The sequence below is a fragment of the Anolis carolinensis genome, chromosome 3, assembly GCF_035594765.1.
Source record: "Anolis carolinensis isolate JA03-04 chromosome 3, rAnoCar3.1.pri, whole genome shotgun sequence".
Lineage (NCBI taxonomy): Eukaryota > Metazoa > Chordata > Lepidosauria > Squamata > Dactyloidae > Anolis > Anolis carolinensis.
Genome location: NC_085843.1, coordinates 167,210,623 through 167,232,757, shown reverse-complemented (window position 1 = coordinate 167,232,757; position 22,135 = coordinate 167,210,623). Strand labels below are relative to the sequence as shown.

At 41.2% G+C, this 22,135-nt stretch overlaps 1 protein-coding gene across 1 annotated transcript in view; it reads right to left on the bottom strand.

Moving 5' to 3' along the window:
• The window catches only part of slc16a9 (solute carrier family 16 member 9), a 34,277-nt gene extending 13,357 nt beyond the window's left edge, over nucleotides 1-20,920 (bottom strand). Inside the window, exons 1-3 of the mRNA XM_008116401.3 lie at nucleotides 20,644-20,920; nucleotides 7,055-7,119; nucleotides 4,432-4,654 (exon numbers count right to left, since the gene is read on the bottom strand). Of these exons, the coding sequence (XP_008114608.2) occupies nucleotides 4,432-4,627 (196 nt within the window). The 5' untranslated portion in view covers nucleotides 4,628-4,654; nucleotides 7,055-7,119; nucleotides 20,644-20,920. The remainder of the gene's footprint in view (nucleotides 1-4,431; nucleotides 4,655-7,054; nucleotides 7,120-20,643) is intronic.
• Between the last annotated feature and the right edge of the window lie 1,215 nt (nucleotides 20,921-22,135).

Below are 22,135 nucleotides of genomic sequence, written 5' to 3'. Positions count from 1 at the left end.
TATCCTTGAGGTTTTCCCCCCATAAAAGAAATGCTCTCATGTAGGAAATTGAACATTTTGTACTCTTTCACAGTTCTTGAGCTGTATCTGTGTTTCTGCCTTTAGATCAGAGAGAATCCTTAAACAGGTATGTAGAAACTACAGTAGAGTCTCACTTATCCAACATAAATGGGCCGGCAGAATGTTGGATAAGCAAATATCTTGGATAATAAGGAGGGATTAAGGAAAAGCCTATTAAACATCAAATTAGGTTATGATTTTACAAATTAAGCACCAAAACATTATGTTATACAACAAATTTGACAGAAAAAGTAGTTCAATACTCAGTAATGCTATGCAGTAATTACTGTATTTACAAATTTAGCACCAAAATATCACGATGTATTGAAAACATTGATTACAAAAATGTGTTGGATAATCCAGAATGTTGGATAAGCAAAAGTTGGATAAGTGAGATTCTACTGTATTAGTAGAAATTATTAGTAGTAATCATCACAACCTAGAAGAATATAGTTTTGTGTTTATCGAAGAAACCAGCATTACATTTTAGATTCCTTGGTATTCTTATGTTGCTAAACTCATATAATGTAGTTAAACTACGCTATATGAGTCTACACTGACCATATGATGTCATTTCAAGCTACATTATATGACAGTAGACGAGTCCACAATCAGAATCTGAATTACAGCTCCTGGAAGCTTCCAAAAATACAGTTCTTCCCTTATGTGCCAAAAATAGGCAGTCTAGGAAGTCTGGAGAGGTAAAAAAAACTAGTCTCGGACTTCAAAAGCAAAATTGTTATGCTTACTGCTACGCTTCATGAACATAAAATTGCAACATATAAACAATTATAAATCATCAACTATGAGAGCACATCACAATGGTAATGGGGAGAGAAAGAGAAAACCTTTCTGATTTTGTTCATATCATGTGGTCTTGCACAGAATATAGTTTTACAGACTATTTTAAATAATCATTATTACAGTTCCAAATTAATAAAGGTAAAGGTAAAGGATTTCCCCTGACATTAAGTCTAGGGGGTTGGTGCTCATGTCCATTTCTAAGCTGTCCGTGGACACCTCCAAGGTCATGTGGCCAGAATGACTGCATTGAGCACTATTACCTTGCCGCAAAAGCAGTACCTATTGATCTACCCACATTTGCATGTTTTCAAACTGCTAGGTTGTCAGAAGCTGGGGCTAATAGCAGGAGCTCACTCCGCTCCCCAGATTCGAACCACCAACCTTTTGATCAGCAAGTTCAGCAGCTCAAAGGTTTAACCCGCTGTGCCACCAGGGACTCCAATAAATTATTATAAATTAATGAAGCAGGACACTTATTTAATGCCCGCACATTTATATCTATAGATAACTGAATTGTTATGTAGCAAAATTCACATTAGCCATCACTTGATCATCCATATTCTTTATCTGTCCCTGCCAATGTTGAAATGGTATTTTTAGAAAGCATATAAAGGATATTTAATAGGAGTGGTTCTATTTTACATGACTCTGAGAGGAGAAATCAAGCTTTTCACTAGCAAGGTTTTAAAGAATTTGGGAACAATGCTTGAGAAATTTTGCTGAGTGTTTTGTTAGTGATTTTGATTATGTACTTCCTCGGAGATTTAGTTGCCATAGAGAGAGAGAGTAGCAGAATCCCCTGCTCCCTTTCTGCTAACAGTGTCATTTCTGAATTTAATATGATGTCCATTTGATCCATTCCTTGAAATTCAGATGATCGCTTTTCAAGGACGTCATGTAAGTACTGATGGCATATATTTCAATCCAACCTTAATTCCCACATAAGGTAAAGGTAAAGGTTTCCCCTGACATTAAATCCAGTCATGTCTGACTCTGGGGGTTGGTGCTCATCTCCATTTCTAAGCCGAAGAGCCGGTGTTGTCCGTAGACACCTCCAAGGTCATGTGGCCTGCATGACTGCATGGAGCGCCGTTACCTTCCCACTGGAGTGGTACCTATTGATCTACTCACATTTGCATGTTTTCGAACTGCTAGGTTGACAGGAGCTGGAGCTAGCAGCGGGCGCTCAAGCCACTCCCGGGATTTGAACCTGGCACCTTTCGGTCTGCAAGTTCAGCAGCTCAGCGCTTTAACGCGCTTCGCCACCGGGGCTCCATTGCCACATAGAAATGTTCAAATCAAAAAGTTCCTATTTTCTGTCAATATCTTTCTTTAGGCTGCACCCCAATGGCACCATTTAACACTCCTAGCCATTCAATGTTAAATTAGAAACCTAAGGAGCAGTACTAGAGAAAAGAGTCAACCAGATTGTTTGAGATTTGATTCAACACTTTCTCCATCATTTGCTTGAATGTTGCCACCTATGTTGAAATAGTCTGCTATATGAACCAAGGATTAAGATAAGAGTTCCCCTGAGGAAAATAAGAGAATGGAATTCAGTGTAATCCCAATATCTATGAGGAATACATAGTTCTTATGAGACTTTTGACCTCATCATATGGCCTGCCAGAATTGCCACGGACTGTGGTGAATCCAGTGATGCCCGTCAAGGAGCATGAAGAACCCATCACCCCACGGCCCGCATTGCCCAACTTACAAGAAAACAGATACCACGGGGGGAAGCACTGGCACTTGGCTTCCCCCCATTGTTGCTAGTGCAACACACGAAGTCTCCCATGTTGCTGCAGTGGCAGAATGGTTGTGTTATATGTTTTGTACTGGTAATTGAATGTTTTACCTATGTTGGAAACTGCCCAGAGTCCCTTCAGAGAGATAGGGAGGTATTATTATTATTATTATTATTATTATTATTATTATTATTATTATTATTATTATATTGTATGACACAGCAAACAAGATAGATATGCTGGATTTCGTATCACAAAATCACAAGTCGAACACTTCCCAAGTGTCAAGGACCGTGTGATGTATTTTTGGATGATGCGCGCAGATCCCAGTAGGGTGGCCTTTTGCAGTTGGCCGATCGTAATTTTGTCAATGTCTATTGTTTCCAAATGCCGGCTGAGATCTTTTGGCATGGCACCCAGTGTGCCCATCACCACCAGGACCACCTGCACTGGTTTCTGCCAGAGTCTTTGAAGTTCAATCTTGAGATCCTGATAGCAGCTGAGTTTTTCCTGTTGTTTTTCATCAATGCGACTGTCACCTGGGATGGCAACATCAATGATCCAAACCTTTTTCTTTTCCACAACTGTGATGTCTGGTGTGTTGTGTTCCAGAACTTAGTCAGTCTGAATTCGGAAGTCCCACAGTATTTTTGCGTGCTCATTTTCCAATACTTTTGCAGGTTTGTGATCCCACCAGTTCTTTATGACAGGGAGGTGGTACTTTAGGCATAAGTTCCAATGAATCATTTGGGCCACATAGTTGTGCCTCTGTTTGTAGTCTGTCTGTGCGATTTTCTTACAGCAGCTGAGGATATGACCAATGGTTCCGTCGGTTTCCTTGCACATTATTATTATTATTATTATTATTATTATTATTATTATTATTATTATTATTATTATTATTATTATTATTAGTGCTCTTTATTTTTGTGATGGAACCCCACCAGAAGTATCTGTACATTGTGAGATGGGAGCTGGCTCCATTGCAAATGTAAAGAGAAACTGGCATATGCCGGCGAAAAATACCCCCTCTGATGAGGTCCTTTATCAGTTATGTTTAAATTCTGTCTAGAAATAGATTAATAGCCAGGAGAGCCATTGTAATAAGGGAGTTACATGTTCCTGTAAATTGCCTCAGACAACAATCTAGTTGTATCATCCTGCAGCCTTATCTCTTCCCCCATCACTTTCTGAGAAACAGGATGAAGAGGCTGGGTGCTTATTTGATAACAGGTGGATTGTGCAATGCTCATAGATCATGCCAGCCCAACACTATCCAGCTGTACCAAAATAAAGTTGTGGTCTCCATTATCTGAACCCAATAGATTTACGCACATGTTCTTTCATCTTCAGTTCCCACTAACACTTCTCCACAGAGCACACAAATGATGTATTTTGAATTTTCAAAGTGGCAAGATAACTTTTATTGTTGTGTTTTATATTGTCTGTTTTGACTGGTCTTGGCCCCATGTAAGCCGCCCCGAGTACCCTTGGGGAGATGGGGCGGAGTATAAATATAAAATTGTTATTATAATATTATTATAACTTGCTGAAGGTTTTCATGGCCGGAATCACTGGGTTGTTGTGAGTTTTCCAGGTTGTATGGCCATGTTCCAGAATTCTGAGATATAGCCATACAGCCCGGAAAGCTCACAACAACCCTAGCAAAACAACTAATCCAATCTTTCAATTTCCAACATTACACCGCCATTGCATCTATTTAACTACAATAGGAAAGAAATATAACATCGGCATTTTAAAAAAATATTAAAAGTTAATAAAGACAGTGTTTTAAAAATTATTTTCATTAAAGACTTACTTGCAAGTAGTCCAACTCCACCGGCAAGAGATCCCACCCATGCAGTCTTTCCTTTTCCTTCTCCGAACTTATCCAACCACTCAAGATACAGAACTCCAACAGCTAAAGGAGATCCATAGCACAAGAACTGGGTGAAGAAGGATATGAACACAATCACCCAGCCCCATCCTCCATCTGGTGGCTTCTGAAACACCATCTTCCGGGAACAAGTCAGGGGACAGCTCTATGCAAAAGAACACATACAAATGGAAAACTGAGTAAAACAGAAGAAGTGCATTGCCTTTCTTTTAATGCCACAAAGAAAGGCATCCACATACTTATGTAGAAAGCACACTTACCTTGCCCAGCCTTGAGTGTCCACCCAAAAAGAAAATGTGTACAGCTAAAAGAACAAGAGGAGTGTACTGTCCTGTAAGGTTGCTTCCAGTGAAGCAGGTTACTTGAAGTCCCATCCTCTCTCAGGCACTCCTTTAATCCCTCCCCAATGTTGCTGATGCTGATATTTTAGTATTGTGTCAGTTTGGGCCAGGATGTTCTTGGTTTTTCTATGAGTCGCAACCAGCTGTTCAGCTTGTTCTCCTAAGAGCAGCTAGTATTGCCTGAGACACTAGTTTTGGAGCTGAGTTTCCTGGAAATTTGCTTTTGTATCAAGAGTTTTGTTCTTTGTGTTGTCGAAGGCTTTCATGGCCGGGATCACAGGGTTGTTGTATGTCTTTCAGGCTGTGTGGCCATGTTGGGGCCGGGCTGTGGCGCAGCTGGCTAGTAACCAGCTGCTATAAATCACTACTGACCGAGAGGTCATGAGTTCGAAGCCCGGGTCGGGTTAAGCCTCCTACCATTAATAGCCCCGGCTTGCTGTTGACCTATGCAGCCCCGAAAGACAGTTGCACCTGTCAATTAGGGAAATTTAGGGACGCTTTATGCGGGAGGCTAATTTATAACACCATAAAACTGCCAGCAAAACACGAGGAAAGGAATGCGGAAGTACAGCCACTACTGGACGGTGAAGCAACAGCTCCCCCTGTGGCCGGAATTGTGAAGCTGGAAAAATGTTTAAAAAATGCCTCTGAGTCTGTCTAATGTATGTTGTTTGTCTGTTGGCATTGAATGTTTGCCATATATGTGTTCATTGTAATCCGCCCTGAGTCCCCGGGGTGAGAATGGCGGAATATAAATACTGTAAATAAACAAATGTTCCAGAAGTATTCTTTCCTGACGTTTCACCCACATCTATGGCAGGCATCCTCAGAGGTTGTGAGGTATGGAGAAACTAGGCAAGGAAAGGAAAAAATATATATCTGTGGAGAGTCCAGGGTGTGGCAAGAGTCTTTTGTCACTGGGAAGCCAGCCTTAATGTTTCAGTTAATCACCCTAATTAGCATTGGAAAGGTTTTTTGTCTCTTGCCTGGAGGGCATCCTTTGTTCAGTCAATAGCCGTCCTTGGGGCTCCTCTGCCTTCAGAGTATTGGTTCCCATCTACTGTTTTGATTTTAGAGTTTTTTAAAACTGGTAGCCAGATTTTGTTCATTTTCATGGTTTCCTCCTTTCTGTTGAAGTTGTCCACATGCTTGTGGATTTCAATGGCTTCTCTGTGTAGTCTGACATGATAGTTGTTGGAGTGGTCCAGCACTTCTGTGTTCTCAAATAATATACTGTGTCCAGGTTGATTCATCAGGTGCTCTGCTATGGCTGATTTCTCTGGTTGAGTGAGTCTGCAGTGCCTTTCATGTTCTTTGACTCTTGTTTGGGCGCTGCGTTTGGTGGTCCCTATGTAGACTTGTCCACAGCTGCATGGTATCTGGTAGACTCCTGCAGAGGAGAGAGGATCCCTCTTGTCCTTCGCTGACCGTAGCATTTGTTGGATTTTCTTTGTGGGTTTGTAGATAGTTTGTAGGTTGTGCTTCTCCATCAGTTTGCCTATGCGGTCAGTGGTTCCCTTGATGTATGGTAAGAACACCTTTCCTCTGGGTGGATCTTTGTCTTGACTCTCATGGCTTGTTCTTGGCCTTGCAGCTCTTCTGATGTCTGTGGTGGAGTATCCAAACGCTGAATATATTATCCATCTTGTACTTAATGAAATTCCAATAAATCCAGAATAAATCCATATAAATGAGGGGTTGAAACCAGATAACTCCTCCAGAGGTCACTGGACTGTAAGTCTCAGCAGTCCTAGCAAGTACAGTAGAGTCTCAATTATCCAAGCTAAACAGGCCGGCAGAACCTTGGATAAGCAAATATCTTGGATAATAAGGAGAGATTAAGGAAAAGCCTATTAAACATCAAATTAGGTTATGATTTTATAAATTAAGCACCAAAACATCATGTTATACAACAAATTTGACAGAAAAAGTAGTTCAATACGCAGTAATGTTATGTTGTAATTACTGTATTTATGAATTTAGCACCAAAATATCATGATATATTGAAAACATTGACTGCAAAAATGGCTTGGACAATCCAGAAACTTGGATAAGCAAGGCTTGGATAAGTGAGACTCTACTGTATAGTCAGTGGTGGGGATTATAGTTGATAAAGCTCAACAACATCTGGAGGGACCCACAACTCTCACAACGGATATAACAAGTGCACCATACTGATTAGGGTAAATATATATATTACTTACAAAAAACAGTCTTGAATCATCCAGGCTTCTAGAACATGTTGTGTTGGAACAGCTGTCACTTCAGCCTATGAAGAAATATCAGATACTTTAGCTGAAGCAATTCAACTGTGGAGCAACAAGTTTTGGACAAGAACAACTGTGCAAACGGTGTAGTCCCAAAGTTGTGGAAATCCTGTTAGGTCCTAAGCTGATTTTATACACTTGATAAGCTTCGGACGTTTCTAAACATCTTCTCTGAAACAAAACAAAGCACTTTCGTCATTACTCAGGCTTTGACAACAGCCTTGGACCCAAGGAAAAGGAGGGTTAACAAACATTGGGAGGGGCGGATCTGAGGCTCAATTTTTTTGGTAATAATTTGCAAAGCTTTTAAAAAATTCACCCCATAATGATGATAAATTTGTTAGCAATATTTTTCCATAACTCTGAGTTTCTTAATTTCCGGATCCTCGCCAACACCAATGAGTACATGTTGACCTTTAAGCCAGTGATTCTCCAGATGTTTTGGCCTTCAACTCCCAGACATCCTAACAGCTAGTAAACTGGCTGGGATTTCTGAGAGTTGTAGACCAAAACACCTGGGGACCTACAGGTTGAGAACCACTGCATTAAGCTTTGAAATTTAAAATTCAGAATTTCTTATAAGACAGTCAGCAAAGTGTAGTGGTTTGAGAGTTGGACTAAAGCTAGATCTACACTTCCCTTTATCACAGGATCTGATCCCAGATTATCTGGCAGCATACATACATATAATCCAGTTCAAAGCAGATAATCTGGGATCAGATCCTGGGATATAAGGCAGTGTAGATCCACCTAAAACACCAGGAGACCAGGTTTGAATCCCCTTTCAGCCACAGAAAGCCACTGAGGCTGGATCTACACTACACTACACAATCTGATCCCATATTATCAGCTTTGAACTGAATTATATGAGTCTATACTGCTAAATAACCAGGGATAAGGAGATAATCTGGGATCAAGGACAGTGTAGATAAAGTCTGTATGCTCTTGTACGAATCATGTTCTCTCACCCTTGGAGGAGGGCATTGGTGAACCTTGCCTCTATGTTGCCAATAAAACTCTGCTGAAAGGGTTGGAGCTGATTTAAAGACATATCACAACAGCTTCTTTTATATAATAAACAATACTGAATTTATGTTTTTGTTTTGCAAATGTTCACACACTTGAAAAATCTTACAGATAAAAGGTATTTTATTTATTTATTTATTTATTTATTTTTCAAACTTATATGACGCCACTCCCCTAGAGCTCGGAGTGGCTTACAAGAACCGGCTAAAACCAACAATTTAAAAAACATCTTAAAAACATCTTTAAAAAACATCTTAAACATAAATTATAAATTTACAGTATTTATATTCCGCCCTCCTCACCCCGAAGGGGACTCAGGGCGGATCACATTATATACATATAGGGCAAACATTCAATGCCCATATACACATAGAACCAAGACAGAGACAGACGCAGAGGCAATTTAACCTTCTCCTGAGGGGATGTTCGATTCTGGCCACAGGGAGGAGCAGTTGCTTCATCATCCACTGTGATGGCACTTCCTCATTCTAACGTCGTAAATTAGTTAAATTTGCCTCCCCACTTTATAAGTGGTACCTTAATTCCTACTTGATAGATGCAACTATCTTTCGGGTTGCTAGGTCAGCAATGAGCAGGGGCTATTTTTTATTTGACGGGTGCTCACCCTGCCACGGGCTGGCCTCGAACTCATGACCTCATGGTCAGAGTGATTTATTGCAGCAGATTTATTAGCGTAGGCTAATATTTCCCCATATTGCAGATTCTGAAGGGAAAGGAAGAATGGTTTTTATCAAGTTGGGTTGCAATAAAGAAGGCTGGAATTTGTATGCATGTTTTCGAACTGCTAGGTTAGCAGAAGCTGGGGCTAACCGTGGGAGCTCACTCTGCTCCCCGGATTTGAACCGTCGGCCTTTCGGTCAGCAAGTTCAGCAGCTCAGTGGTTTAATCCACTGCGCCACCGGAGGCTCCTAGCCCATGTTTACATAAGCCAAATAAAATGTACTCACTCTGGAAACAATACAAGCAATCCACATGACATATGGCTAGTTGTGCAACAGAAGCACTGCTTCCAGCTGTTAACGTGGCACAAGAAGATCCACAGGTTACTCTAGGAAACTCTGGAGCGACCCAGGGTTGTTGTGTGTCTTTCGGGCTGTGTGGCCATGTTCCAGAAGCATTCTCTCCTGACGTTTCGCCCACATCTATGGCAGGCATCCCTGCCATAGATGTGGGCGAAACGTCAGGAGAGAATGCTTCTGGAACATGGCCACACAGCCCGAAAGACACACAACAACCCTGTGATTCTGGAGTGACCGTCGGTGGTTTTGACATATGGGCTGGATCCAGGGCAATCCAGTGTCCACATGACAAAAAGACCTACATGGCTGGGGCCCCAGTTGTGATCTCACCAAAAGCAACATGACCAGCAAGAATATGTCAGGGAGCTGGTTCTAGCCAGTGAAACAGTGGTGGCAGGTCACTGGTACCAATGAAGGTCACTGGTAGCAATGTCTGGACAGCAGAATTGCTTTGGGGTGCCCCTGCGGTGTCTGTGGCAGCTACTCCGGAACATTTCCCCTGATGCAAATAGAGATTTGTTAGGACAAAGTTATATGTTATCTTCTACGGAGCCTCTGGTGGCTCAGTGTGTTAAAGCGCTGAGCTGCTGAACTTGCAGACCGAAAGGTCCCACGTTCAAATCTGGGGAGCGGAGTGAGCGCCCGCTGTTAGCTCCAGCTTCTGCCAACCTAGCAGTTTGAAAACATGGAAATGTGAGTAGATCAATAGGTACCGCTCCAGCAGGAAGGTAACAGCGTTCCATGCAGTCATGCCGGCCACATGACCTTGGAGGTGTCTACGGACAATGCCGGCTCTTCGGCTTAGACATGGAGATGAGCACCAACCCCCAGAGTCGGATATGACTGGACTTAGCGTCAGGGGAAACCTTTACCTTTACCTTATGTTATCTTCTATGTCACAAATTCATGGTGGTTCCTTTTAGAGTCTCATCTTGTCTTACTAGTTAATCCAGAAGTCTGTCATCTGTGTACTTTTTGATAAAATTAAACGTTTTCTAACAAATGCTTCCTGAACGCCACAAACATCACACTGGCAATCTTTGAAACAGCACACACATCTCAACTGCAGATTATACTATGTATCACGATTTTTGTTCCTGGGTTATACTGTACATGTCATTTCCTAATTCATTAATTATATCATAAACACAAGGGAAAAGTTTGTCAAACTGCAGAAACATTTGGCTATAGTTTTTCAGTGAATATGTCAGAGTCTCAACCAATTCAACATAGTTTATGGCAGCCACAAAAGACTAAGTTTCCGGAGTATAACAACAACTTTCAAAGTAAATTATACCACACAGTTAAATAGGAAATAACGCTTTCAAACCAGGAACAGAGTTTTGTTTTCAAATTGTGTTACATAGTGTTATAATCACTGTTCCCAAACCTGTTCTGAACAATTACTTATGCCACACAATACACCATTTCAGGTATCATGAGTTAGCCATCTCCCCTAAAAGAGCACTTGATCTGAAGGTAAAAGCGTTTTCATTCGCTGTGGTTTAGAAAGTCAATATTTAAACTCTTCTTCAGAAAAACAAAGAGTCCTTGATACTCACAGTTCTGTCGGGCTTGACTGAAAAGAAATAGAAAAAACAGCCCTTTCAGGCTACACAATTATAGCCCCATCATTCCACTTGAACTGCCAGGGCTGCAAGCTATGGAAAGATGGGGTTTGTAGTTTGGCGAAGAATTATTGCTCTTTCACTGACACTGGATGCTTCCCAGCTTTCATTTGATGGACTACAGCTTAGCGTTTAAACAGGAATGCTTTCAGTAAGATTTCCAATTAAAAGCCAAAGGCTTCCAAGTAAAGACCATATTTTTTTTCTTAGAATTATTTAAAAAAAGCTTAGGAAGATTGGCTGTTAACCATTTTTATGATAAATTATTAGGAACGGCAAAAAGAAGAACATTAACAAGAAAAATCTGATTGAATAGAACTACTCGGGATACGTGAGATACAAACTGGGAAATTTGATGGGACCACAATGTTCTATTTGTTAACCTGGGATAGAGCTTGGAAACAAACAAATAAATTTAGTTGTGTATAAGAAGATAATACTTCAAGATGGAGCGCCCAGTAGCACAATGGGTTAAATCCCTGTACCAGCAGGACTGCTGACTGAAAGGTTGGCGGTTCAAATCTGGGGAGTGGGGTGAGCTCCCGTCTGTCAGCTCTAGCTCCCCATGCGGAGACATGAGAGAAGCTTTCCACAGGATGGTAAAACATCAAAACATCCCCTAGGCAACATCCTTGCAAATAGCCAATTTTCTCACACCAGAGGCGACTTGCAGTTTCTCAAGTCTTCTCCTGACATGGAAAAAGAAATACTGCAGGATCTAGAACTTCTAGATAAATATAGAACATGTACTTATTTTATGTTAAAACTAACTCAGGTATCTACAGTTAAGAATAATATGAGTAGAAAATGAAGATGATGAGAGCTGAAAAGACTAAGTTAAAGGTATTGGAAGAATATTTACTATATATGATGTGTTTACATTGATAATTTATGGATTGTTCACTCAGATCTGTTTATTGTGCAATTAATAAAAATGAATTTTTAAAAAGTTGGATAAGCAAAAATGTTGGATAATAAGGCGCGATTAAGGAAAAGCCTATTAAATGTCAAATTATATTATGATTTTACAAATTAAGCGCCAAAACATCATGTTTTACAACAAATCGACAGAAAAAAGCAGTTCAATACACGGTAACGTTATGTAGCAATTACCGGATTTACAAATTTAGCACCAAAACATTGCAATGTATTGAAAACATTGACTACAAAAACATTGCCTACTAAAAGGCAGACTGCCTTGGATAATACAGAACATTGGATAAGCGAAGGTTGGATAAGTCGGACTCTACTGTATTTCCATGTAATTATGAATACAGTTAAGGTTTGAGCAGCCTCCATATCCACGGATTCTACATCCATAGTTTGAAAATACAACCAAAATTAATTCCAAAAAGCAAATCTTGACTTTGCCAATGTATATAAGAGGCACTATTTTATTAAACCATGGTATATCATGGAGCTTCAGCATTCATGGATTTGGTATCCACAGGGGTCCTGGAACCAAACCTCAGTGAATACTAAGTGTACATTGATTCTACAAAAATGGGTATTACATTGTAAATCCTTCCCAGTGTGGTGGCTGCATCCTATATTAGGCTACAATCCCCATCGTTCCTGGCCAGCATGACCAAAAGCAGTTGTAATCCAACACATCCAGAAGATAGTTATTTTGGAATAATTATGTTATGCACTACCGCTCTTTGATGTCATAATGGTCTCTCACATGTCAACAATTACCACTGATCTACTGATAACAACAAAAGGATTTTGTATTCTCATAAAGAGTGTGTGGTAATATGATAGCTTCATCAAAGGACAAGAGGCATTTTCCTTAACACATGCCAAGCAGTTGATAGCATCCTTCATGTACATTAGCACATTAAGACGGGGCAAAATATTGCAAAACGGCTGGATAATGTAGCTTCAAAATAAAGTTGACATTCACAAATACATATTGAACTACAGGCTGTCACAAAACAGCATGCCTTTCAGACCCAACATACATAAACACTTCACTTCTCAGGTGACTCAAAGACCATCTGAGGATAACTTACAGATGGTGAAATCTTTGTAGTGGAATTTTTACAATAAGGTTGAGGCATACTTGCTTACATTTCCAGTATGACATCTCAGAGGTAAAAGACATAACAACGTCATTTCTCAACCCAATTTAAAAGTCACTGATGGGGACATCTAACTTGCATTCACATGCATTTACTGCTACGTTTCATGAACATAAAATTGCAACATATAAACAATTATAAATCGTCAACTATGAGAGCACATCACAATGGTAATGGGGAGAGAAAGAGAAAACATTTCTGATTTTGTTCATATTATGTGGTCTTGCACAGAATATAGTTTTTACAGACTATTTTAAATAAGCATTATTACAGTTCCAAATTAATAAAGGTAAAGGTAAAGCTTTCCCCCTGACATTAAGTCTAGTCGTATCCAACTCTGGGGGTTGGTGTTCATCTCTATTTCTAAGCTGAAGAGCCAGCGTTGTCCGTAGACACCTCTCCATGGTCATGTGGCTGGCATGGAGCACCATTACCTTCCCACCTGAGCGGTACCTATTGATCTACTCACATTTGTATGTTTTCGAACTGTTAAGTTGGCAGAAACTGGCGCTAACAGCAAGAGCTCATTCCACTCCCTGGATTTGAACCGCCAACCTTTCGGTCAGCAAGTTCAGCAGCTCAGTGGTTTAATCCGCTGCGCCACCGGGAGCCCCAGCATTCACATACTTTGTCCCATATGTTTATTTCTTCTTCTTCATTAATCAGATGATGAAAGAGGGAATGCTATATATAAGGGGTGAATTGATATCTATATTGATCATACTGAATATCTATAACTTTGCTGTTGTTTCCGACTTATGGTGACCCCAAAACAAACCTATTGTGGGGTTTTCTTGGCAACATTGCTTTACAGGAGGTTTCCTCCCGTGTTCTTCTGAGACTGAGAAAATGTGACTTACCTAATATCACCCAGTGCATTTCCATGTTCAAGAGGAGATTCAAACTCTGCTCTCCAGAACCATAATCCAGTGCTCCAACAACTACACCACACTCATTCTATCAACATAAAGGTAAAGGTTTCCCCTGACGTTAAGTCCAGTCATGTCTGACTCTGGGGGTTGGTGCTCATCTCCATTTCTAAGCCGAAGAGCCGGCGTTGTCCATAGACACCTCCAAGGTCATGTGGCCAGCATGACTGAATGGAGCGCCGTTACCTTCCCGCCGGAGCGGTACCTATTGATCTACTCACATTGGCATGTTTTCGAACTGCTAGGTTGGCAGGAGCTGGAGCAACAGCGGGCGCTCACACCGCTCCTGGGATTTGAACCTGGGACCTTTTGGTCTGCAAGTTCAGCAGCTCAGCGCTTTAACACCCTTCGCCACCGGGGCTCAACATACCTTATCCCAAAAACCTAATAATGTCCTCCTAAGACATGAATAAAGCTCATACTTTAAAAGCATGCACAGTCTGCCCTTCCTGTCCAAGGAATCAAAAACTCAAAGGTTGAAGTTCTTCTTTCCAAAGAATTTTAAAGACAAACCTTGGTTTTGTATATAAGGGACATCACTTTGCTGCGCCATTGTATATAATGAGACTTGAACCTCCACAGACTGTGATATCCATGGATGGTCCTGGATCCAAATCCCAATGGATATCAAGGGCCAACTACCGTATATACTCGAGTATAAACCGACCCGAATATAAGCCGAGGCACCTAATTTTACCACAAAAAATTGGGAAAACATTGACTCCAGTATAAGCCGAAGGTGGTAAATTTCAGAAATAAAAATAGATACCAATAAAATTACATTAATTGAGGCATCAGTAGGTTAAATGTTTTTGAATATTTACATAAAGCTCGAATTTAAGATAAGACTGTCCAACTCTGATCAAATCATTATTCTCATCTTCTTCAATGTAAATGTGCTTATGTACCCTTTTAATAATAACAGAGTAAAATAATACATGTAATTATTATTATTACTATTACAGGAAAATATTACAAATAATAATAAATAGAGTAAAATAATAAATGCAACAATAATAAGATCAAAGTGAAATAATAAATGTATTAATAATAATATAAATAGAGTAAAATAAATGTAATAGTAGCAGAAAAATAATAGAGAAAAATAATAAATGTAATAATACCAATAATAATAGAGAAAAATAATAAATGTACCATATATTCTCGAGTATAAGCTGACCCAAATATAAGCCAACCAGGACACTCACCTGAATATAAGCCGAGGGGGGCTTTTTCAGTCTTAAAAAAAGGGCTGAAAAACTAGGCTTATACTCGAGTATATACAGTATATTGTTACTCATCCAGATTCCTGAAGTGACCAGTAATACCTATTGAGAGTAACAAAGGACACCTGAAAGATTCTATGCTACCAAGTTTCTTCTAGTGGGGAGACTGGTGAAATGAGAAACAAGATATAAATTTTATTATTAAGTAACGTTAAAGGTTTTCCCCTGACATTAATTCTAGTCGTGTCCAACTTTGGGGGTTGGTGCTCATCTCCATTTCTAAGCTGAAGAGCCGGCAATGTCTGTAGACGTCTCCAAGGTCATATGGCCAGCATTACTGCATGGAGTGCTGCTATTATTATTATTGTTATTATGGTTATGTTTATACTGCACTTTTTCTCTCCACATGGAGACTCAAAGCAGTTGTTGTTTGCCGTTGTTAGTCCATGGGTCTTAATTTCACGGACACAGATAACAATCCCGCTGCTGAATATACTGCCAAGCGCTGAAACCTCTCCCGACCTGAAACCACCCCACAAGACAAAGTCCAGATAAGGCTTCTATCCTCAAGTGTGGGGTTGAGCCAATGGCATTTCCCAATGGCAAGCCTTCCCTGGTTTCCCACAGATTTTGGTACCCACAAATGGTACTGGAAGCAAATTCCATTGGATACCAAGAGCCATTGTACTTTCCCTATTCCAGATTTCTGCAGTGGCCGTCTATACAATAAGAGAAACAAAGATCATCGAAAGGCTTACTGTCCTGCAGGTGTCACACATGCCTCAAGCATACGACTTCACTGGAGCCAGGCCAATGGCATTTCCCATTAGCACCATCCCATGGTTTCTGTATCCACAGATCGTCCTGGATATCAAGGGCTGACGATGGTTTCGTCTTTCCAGATTTCTACAGTACATTAGCATCTCCCATTGGGAATCCCTCCCTAGTTTGTCCTTCTCTCCAAACCTTTTAATTCAGGCAGGGTTTTAAATAAGAAAGTTTTTAAGATCACGTCAGGGGGTGCTGTGGTTTTTAGTTTTTGAATATATCTTTATGGATTTTAACTTATTTGTTTAATACCAGATAGCTAATCCTGTTGTAATGTTTGTATATTTGTAGATTTTAAATGGTATTAAAACACTTTTAATGTAAGCTGCTTTGAGTCTCCTTGGTAGAGAGAAAAAGTGGGGTATAAATAAACACAATAATAATAATAATAATAATAATAATAATAATAATAATAATAATATAGCTATGGCTCACAAATGGGACCCTGAAGAAGGAGACAGAAGGCCTGATCCTTGCAGCCCAGGAGCAAGCCATCAGAACAAATGCAATTAAGGCCAAGATTGAAAAATCAGCTGATGACCCAAAATGCAGACTGTGCAAGGAAACCAACGAAACCATTGATCATATCCTCAGCTGCTGTAAGAAAATCACACAGACAGACTACAAACAGAGGCACAACTATGTGGCCCAAATGATTCATTGGAACTTATGCCTCAAGTACCACCTGCCAGCAGTAAAGAACTGGTGGGATCACAAACCTGCAAAAGTATTGGAAAATGAGCACGCAAAGATACTGTGGGACTTCTGAATCCAGACTGACAAAGTTCTGGAACACAACACACCAGACATCACAGTTGTGGAAAAGAAAAAGGTTTGGATCATTGATGTTGCCATCCCAGGTGACAGTTGCATTGACGAAAAACAACAGGAAAAACTCAGCCGCTATCAGGACCTCAAGATTGAACTGCAAAGACTCTGGCAGAAATCAGTGCAGGTGGTCCCGGTGGTGATGGGCACATTGGGTGCTGTGCCAAAAGATCTCAGCTGGCATTTGGAAACAATAGACATTGACAAAATTACGATCTGCCAACTGCAAAAGGCCACCCTACTGGGATCTGCACACGTCATCCGAAAATACATCACACAGTCCTAGACACTTGGGAAGTGTTCGACTTGTGTGATACAAAATCCAGCATATCTATTTTGCTTGCTGTGTCATACAATAATAATAATAATAATAATAATAATAATAATAATAATAATAATAATACTCTTTAGTACCAAAATATTGAAAACATTGACTACAAAAATGGCTTGTATAATCCAGAAACTTGGATAAGTGAGGCTTGGATAAGTGAGACTCTACTGTACTTGAATCTCACTTTGGCATAGAGACAGGAATCGAACCAAATATTGTGCATAATATTTGGCTGGTGCACCAGAGATACAAAAGGTATCCCGGTGGCGATATGTGTTAAAGCACTGAGCTGCTGAACTTGCAGACCAAAAGGTCCCAGGTTCAAATCCCGGGAGCGGAGTGAGCGCCCACTGTTAGCCCCAGCTTCTGCCAACCTAGCAGTTCGAAAACATGAAAATGTGAGTAGATCAATAGGTACAGCTCCGGCAGCAAGGTAACACCGCTCCATGCCACATGACCTTGGAGCGGGTAAAACCACTGAGTGGCTGAACTTGCTGACCCAAAAGACCGGAGGTTCGAATCCAGGGAGCGGGGTGAGCTCTCTGGTGCATCAGTCAAATATTGTCCAGAATATTTGGTTAGATTCCTGTCTCTATGCCAAAGTGAGACTCATTTACAACCGCTTTTTGGTGAGAACAACCCACTGGGACCCAATTGCCAAACTTGTCTTATTTTCATTACGGATCAATTCGGGGGGGGGGGGGGGGGTGTTTTTAAATATTTTTAGCAAATCGTGGCGAGTAGTTCCATAACACAAAATAATTTAAATGATATGATTAATTCTATATTTTCATATAAAGTAAGGGGTAAAGGTTTTCCCGGGGGCCCTGGTGGCACAGTGTGTTAAAGCGCTGAGCTGCTGAACTTATGGACCAAAAGGTCCCAGGTTCAAATCCCAGGAGCGGAATGACTGCCCACTGTTAGCTCCGGCTTCTGCCAGCCTAGCAGTTCGAAAACATGCCAATGTGAGTAGATCAATAGGTACCGCTCCGGTGGGACGTTAACGGCGCTCCATGCAGTCATGCCGGCCACATGACCTTGGAGGTGTCTATGGACAATGCCAGCTCTTCGGCTTAGAAATGGAGAGTCAGACATGACTGGACTTAACGTCAGGGGAAACCTTTACCTTTTTATATATATACTAGCTGTGCCCGGCCACGCGTTGCTGTGGCAAAGTGGTGGTGGTATTGGTTAAAAATTGTTGTGTAATTTTTATTTGACTTTATTTGCATTTTTTAATTAATTTTATTGTAAGTTATATTTTTATTTATTATATTTTATTATTTTCTTGTATTATTTTTAGTTATTTTCTGGTATTATAGTATTTTGTATTAATTTTTTAGTGTTTTTTATTATTTTTTATTGGGTTGCTAGGAGACCAAGTTGGAGGAGCTTAGCCTTCTAACTGGCAGCAATTGGGTAAAAGCAATTATTCCTCTCTCTCTAATTAGGACTTTAGTTTCCTTTCTTTTTGTTGTATCAACCTAGAGGCGTGGATGATGGGTTGTGTTGTCAAATTTCGAGGTTGGGGGGCCTGTAGTTTTGTTGTTTTGTGGGTCGCCGTGATGCCATCACTCTTTTATATATATAGACTAGCTGTGCCCGGCCACGCGTTGCTGTGGCGTTGTCTGGTGGTGTTGGTGAGAAATTGTTGAGGTAGTGGTGGTATTGAATGTCTGTTGTATGGTTGTCTTTATGTTTAGTATGCACACTGAAGTGGATTATATGGCAGTGTGGAGTCAAGATAATCCAGGTCAAAGCAGATAATATAAGACTCTAAATGGGTTATATAGATGTGGAAGGGCCTTGAGTCTACACTGCCATATAATCCAGTTAAAATCTGATAATCTGTGGAAGAGGCCTAAGTGAGGCCTAAGTCTTCCTGTCCCCTGGGTTGAGTAGGTTTGCTAGGCGACCAAGTGGGCGGAGCTTAGCCCTCTAACTGGCAGCAATTGGATAAAAACTATTATTTCTCTCCCTGTAATTAGGACTTTATTTTTCTTTTCTTTTTGTTGTATCAACCTAGAGCTGTGAATGATGGGTTGTGTTGTCAAATTTTGAGGTTGGGGGGCCTGTAGTTTTGTTGTTTTGTCTGCTGCCCTGATGCCATCACTCTTTTATATATATACTAGCTGTGCCCGGCCACGCGTTGCTGTGGCAAAGTGGTGGTGGTATTGGTTAAAAGTTGTTGTGGAATTTTTATTTGACGTTATTTGTATTTTTAATTAATTTTATTGTAACTTATCTTTTTTATTTATTATATTTTATTTTGTTGTATTATTTTTAGTTATTTTGTTATTATAGTATTTTATTGTATTAATTTTTTTAGTGTTTTTATTATATTATTTGTATTTATTTCATTTTTTATTCTTTTATTAACACTGGGCTGAGTGGGTTGCTAGGAGACCAAGTGGGTAGAGCTTAGAGCAGGGGTCCCCAAACTAAGGCCCGGGGGCCGGATGCGGCCCATCGAAGTCATTTATCCGGCCCCCATGGCACAAGGGCAGAAGGGGGTTAAACTAAATGACCCAAGGGGTTTCTTCTTCTCTTACAACCATTATTATTATTATTATTATTATTATTATATTTTATGACACAACAAACAAGATAGATATGCTGGATTTCATATCACAAAATCACATTATTATTATTATTAATATTGAGGCTGGGTGGCCATCTGTCAAGGGTGCTTTGCTAGTGCTTTTGATGCACAAAGGCAGAAGGGGATTGGACTTAATGGCCCAAGGGGTCTCTTCCAACCCTCTTTATTATTATTATTATTATTATTATTATTATTATTATTATTATTAACATTGAGGCAGGGTGGCCATCTGTCAGGGGTGCTTTGCTTGTGCTTTCAGTGCACAAAGGCAGAAGGGGATTGGACTCAATGGCCCAAAGGGTCTCTTCTAACCCTCTTTGTTGTTGTTGTTGTTATTTTATTGTATGACACAGCAAACAAGATAGATATGCTTGATTTTTTATTATTATTATTGTTCGGTGGCCAACTATAGTCCGGCCCTCCAACGGGCCGAAGGATCGTGAACCGGCCCCCTGTTTAAAAAGTTTGGGGACCCCTGGCTTAGAGCCTTCTAAGTGGAAGCAATTGGATAAAAGCAATTATTCCTCTCTCTCTAATTAGGACTTTATTTTTCTTTTCTTTTTGTTGTATCAACCTAGAGGCGTGGATGATGGGTTGTGTTGTCAAATTTCGAGGTTGGGGGGCCTGTAGTTTTGTTGTTTTGTGGGTCGCCGTGATGCCATCACTCTTTTATATATATAGATAGATTTACAAATCGTCCTGTTCTGGCCATAGAATGCAGTGGCTCGAATATGGTCAGTGGACTGATCCTCAATCAAGAGACCTAGCTAGCTAGCTGGAGTGTTATATGACACTGGAGGGGAGAAAGAAGCAAGGCTGGCAGGAGAGTGGCCAAAAGGAGGGCTCTTGGGGGGAGGAAAGAGGGTCCTTTCACCCCACCGTGGTCTAGGCTGTTGTGCATCCCTTCCAAGACAGGGCTCTGGCCATCCCTTTCCCCAAACCTTGGAGCCCGACCCTCCCAAGACCCCGCTTCCCCCGCCAGAGTCGCCTTCTTCCTGGTTTACCTGCGGCGGAGGCAGCCAAGGCGCCGGGCTGGTGCTCCAAGAGGCTTCTGCCTTTTCCCGGAGGAGCTTTATGGGCGCCTTGAGGAGAAGGGCAGGGCGGCCGGTCAGTGGGCCAGACAGCCCCAGGCCCCCCCTTCCTTGGAGCCTCAGGAGGAGGAGGAAAGGCAGCCCATGGCTTTGGATCAGCGCGCAAGCCGGCGGCCGGCACAAACCGGTTGCGACTGAGCGAGAGTGCGGGGCTGGGTTTTTTTTTTTTCGGGAAGGAAAAGGGAGGCGACTGCTGCTGCTGCTGCTGCCTTGGCACAACAGCGCCCTTTGGGATCCTCCTGCCGCAGGAAAAGAGGCGAGAAGGGTGTCTTTCGAGACAGGAGGGGGGGGGGGGACAATCGGGAGTTGTGTTGTCGAAGGCTTTCATGACCGTCATCACTGGGTTGTTGTGCATTTTCCGGGCTGTAGGGCCATGTCCCAGAAGCATTCTCTCCTGACGTTTCGCCCACATCTATGGCAGGCATCCTCAAAGGTTGTGAGGTACAGAAGAGTCTCGCTTATCCAACGTAAACGGGCCGGCAGAACGTTGGTTAAGCGAATATGTTGGATAATACCCTGTTTCCCCGAAAATAAGACAGTGTCTTATATTAATTTTTGCTCCCAAAGATGCGCTAGGTCTTATTTTCAGGGGATGTCTTATTTTTCCACAAAGACAAATTCACATTTATGGTTGAATTTTTAAAAATGAAAATTTATTATCTACTGTAATATCTACTGTCCTGTTTGGCACAAGTCTGCCAATGCAAAGCAGGTGGACATAGCACTGAATGAAACATGCAGAATCATCACGGGATGCCTTAAACCTACACCTGTTGATAAACTCTACAAGTTAGCTGGCATTGCCCCTCCTGACGTGCGACGGGAAGTTGCTGCTAACGGTGAGAGAAAAAAGGTCGAACATTGTGAAAGCCACCCACTGCATGGCTATCACCCTCCTCCCACCAGACTCAAATCAAGGAAGGGCTTCATGAGAACCACCACTCCTCTTGATGTTCCTCCAGCAACAGCAAGGGCGTCTCTCTGGGCAGCTAAACCTGGCAATTCTAACTGGATGCCCCCCCAAGAGGGTCTTCCTCCAGGGGCAAACCAAGAATGGGCAACTTGGAAGTCCCTGAACAGACTCAGAAGCGGAGTGGGCAGATCTAAAGACAACTTGGCAAGGTGGCACTACCTGGAGGAATCCTCCACCTTGTGTGACTGTGGAGCTGAACAAACAACTCAGCATATGTATGCTTGCCCACAATGCCCTGCCTCATGTACGGAGGAGGAGTTGTTTAAAGCTACAGACAATGCGGTTGCTGTTGCCCGCTTTTGGTCCAAAACTATTTAGTTGCTTGTGATTTCTTTCTTTTCTATTTTATTTCCATTATTTGAAATGTATTTGCTGTACCAATGCTTTTGACACGAAATAAATAAATCTACTGTACAGTAGTTGTCATCACAA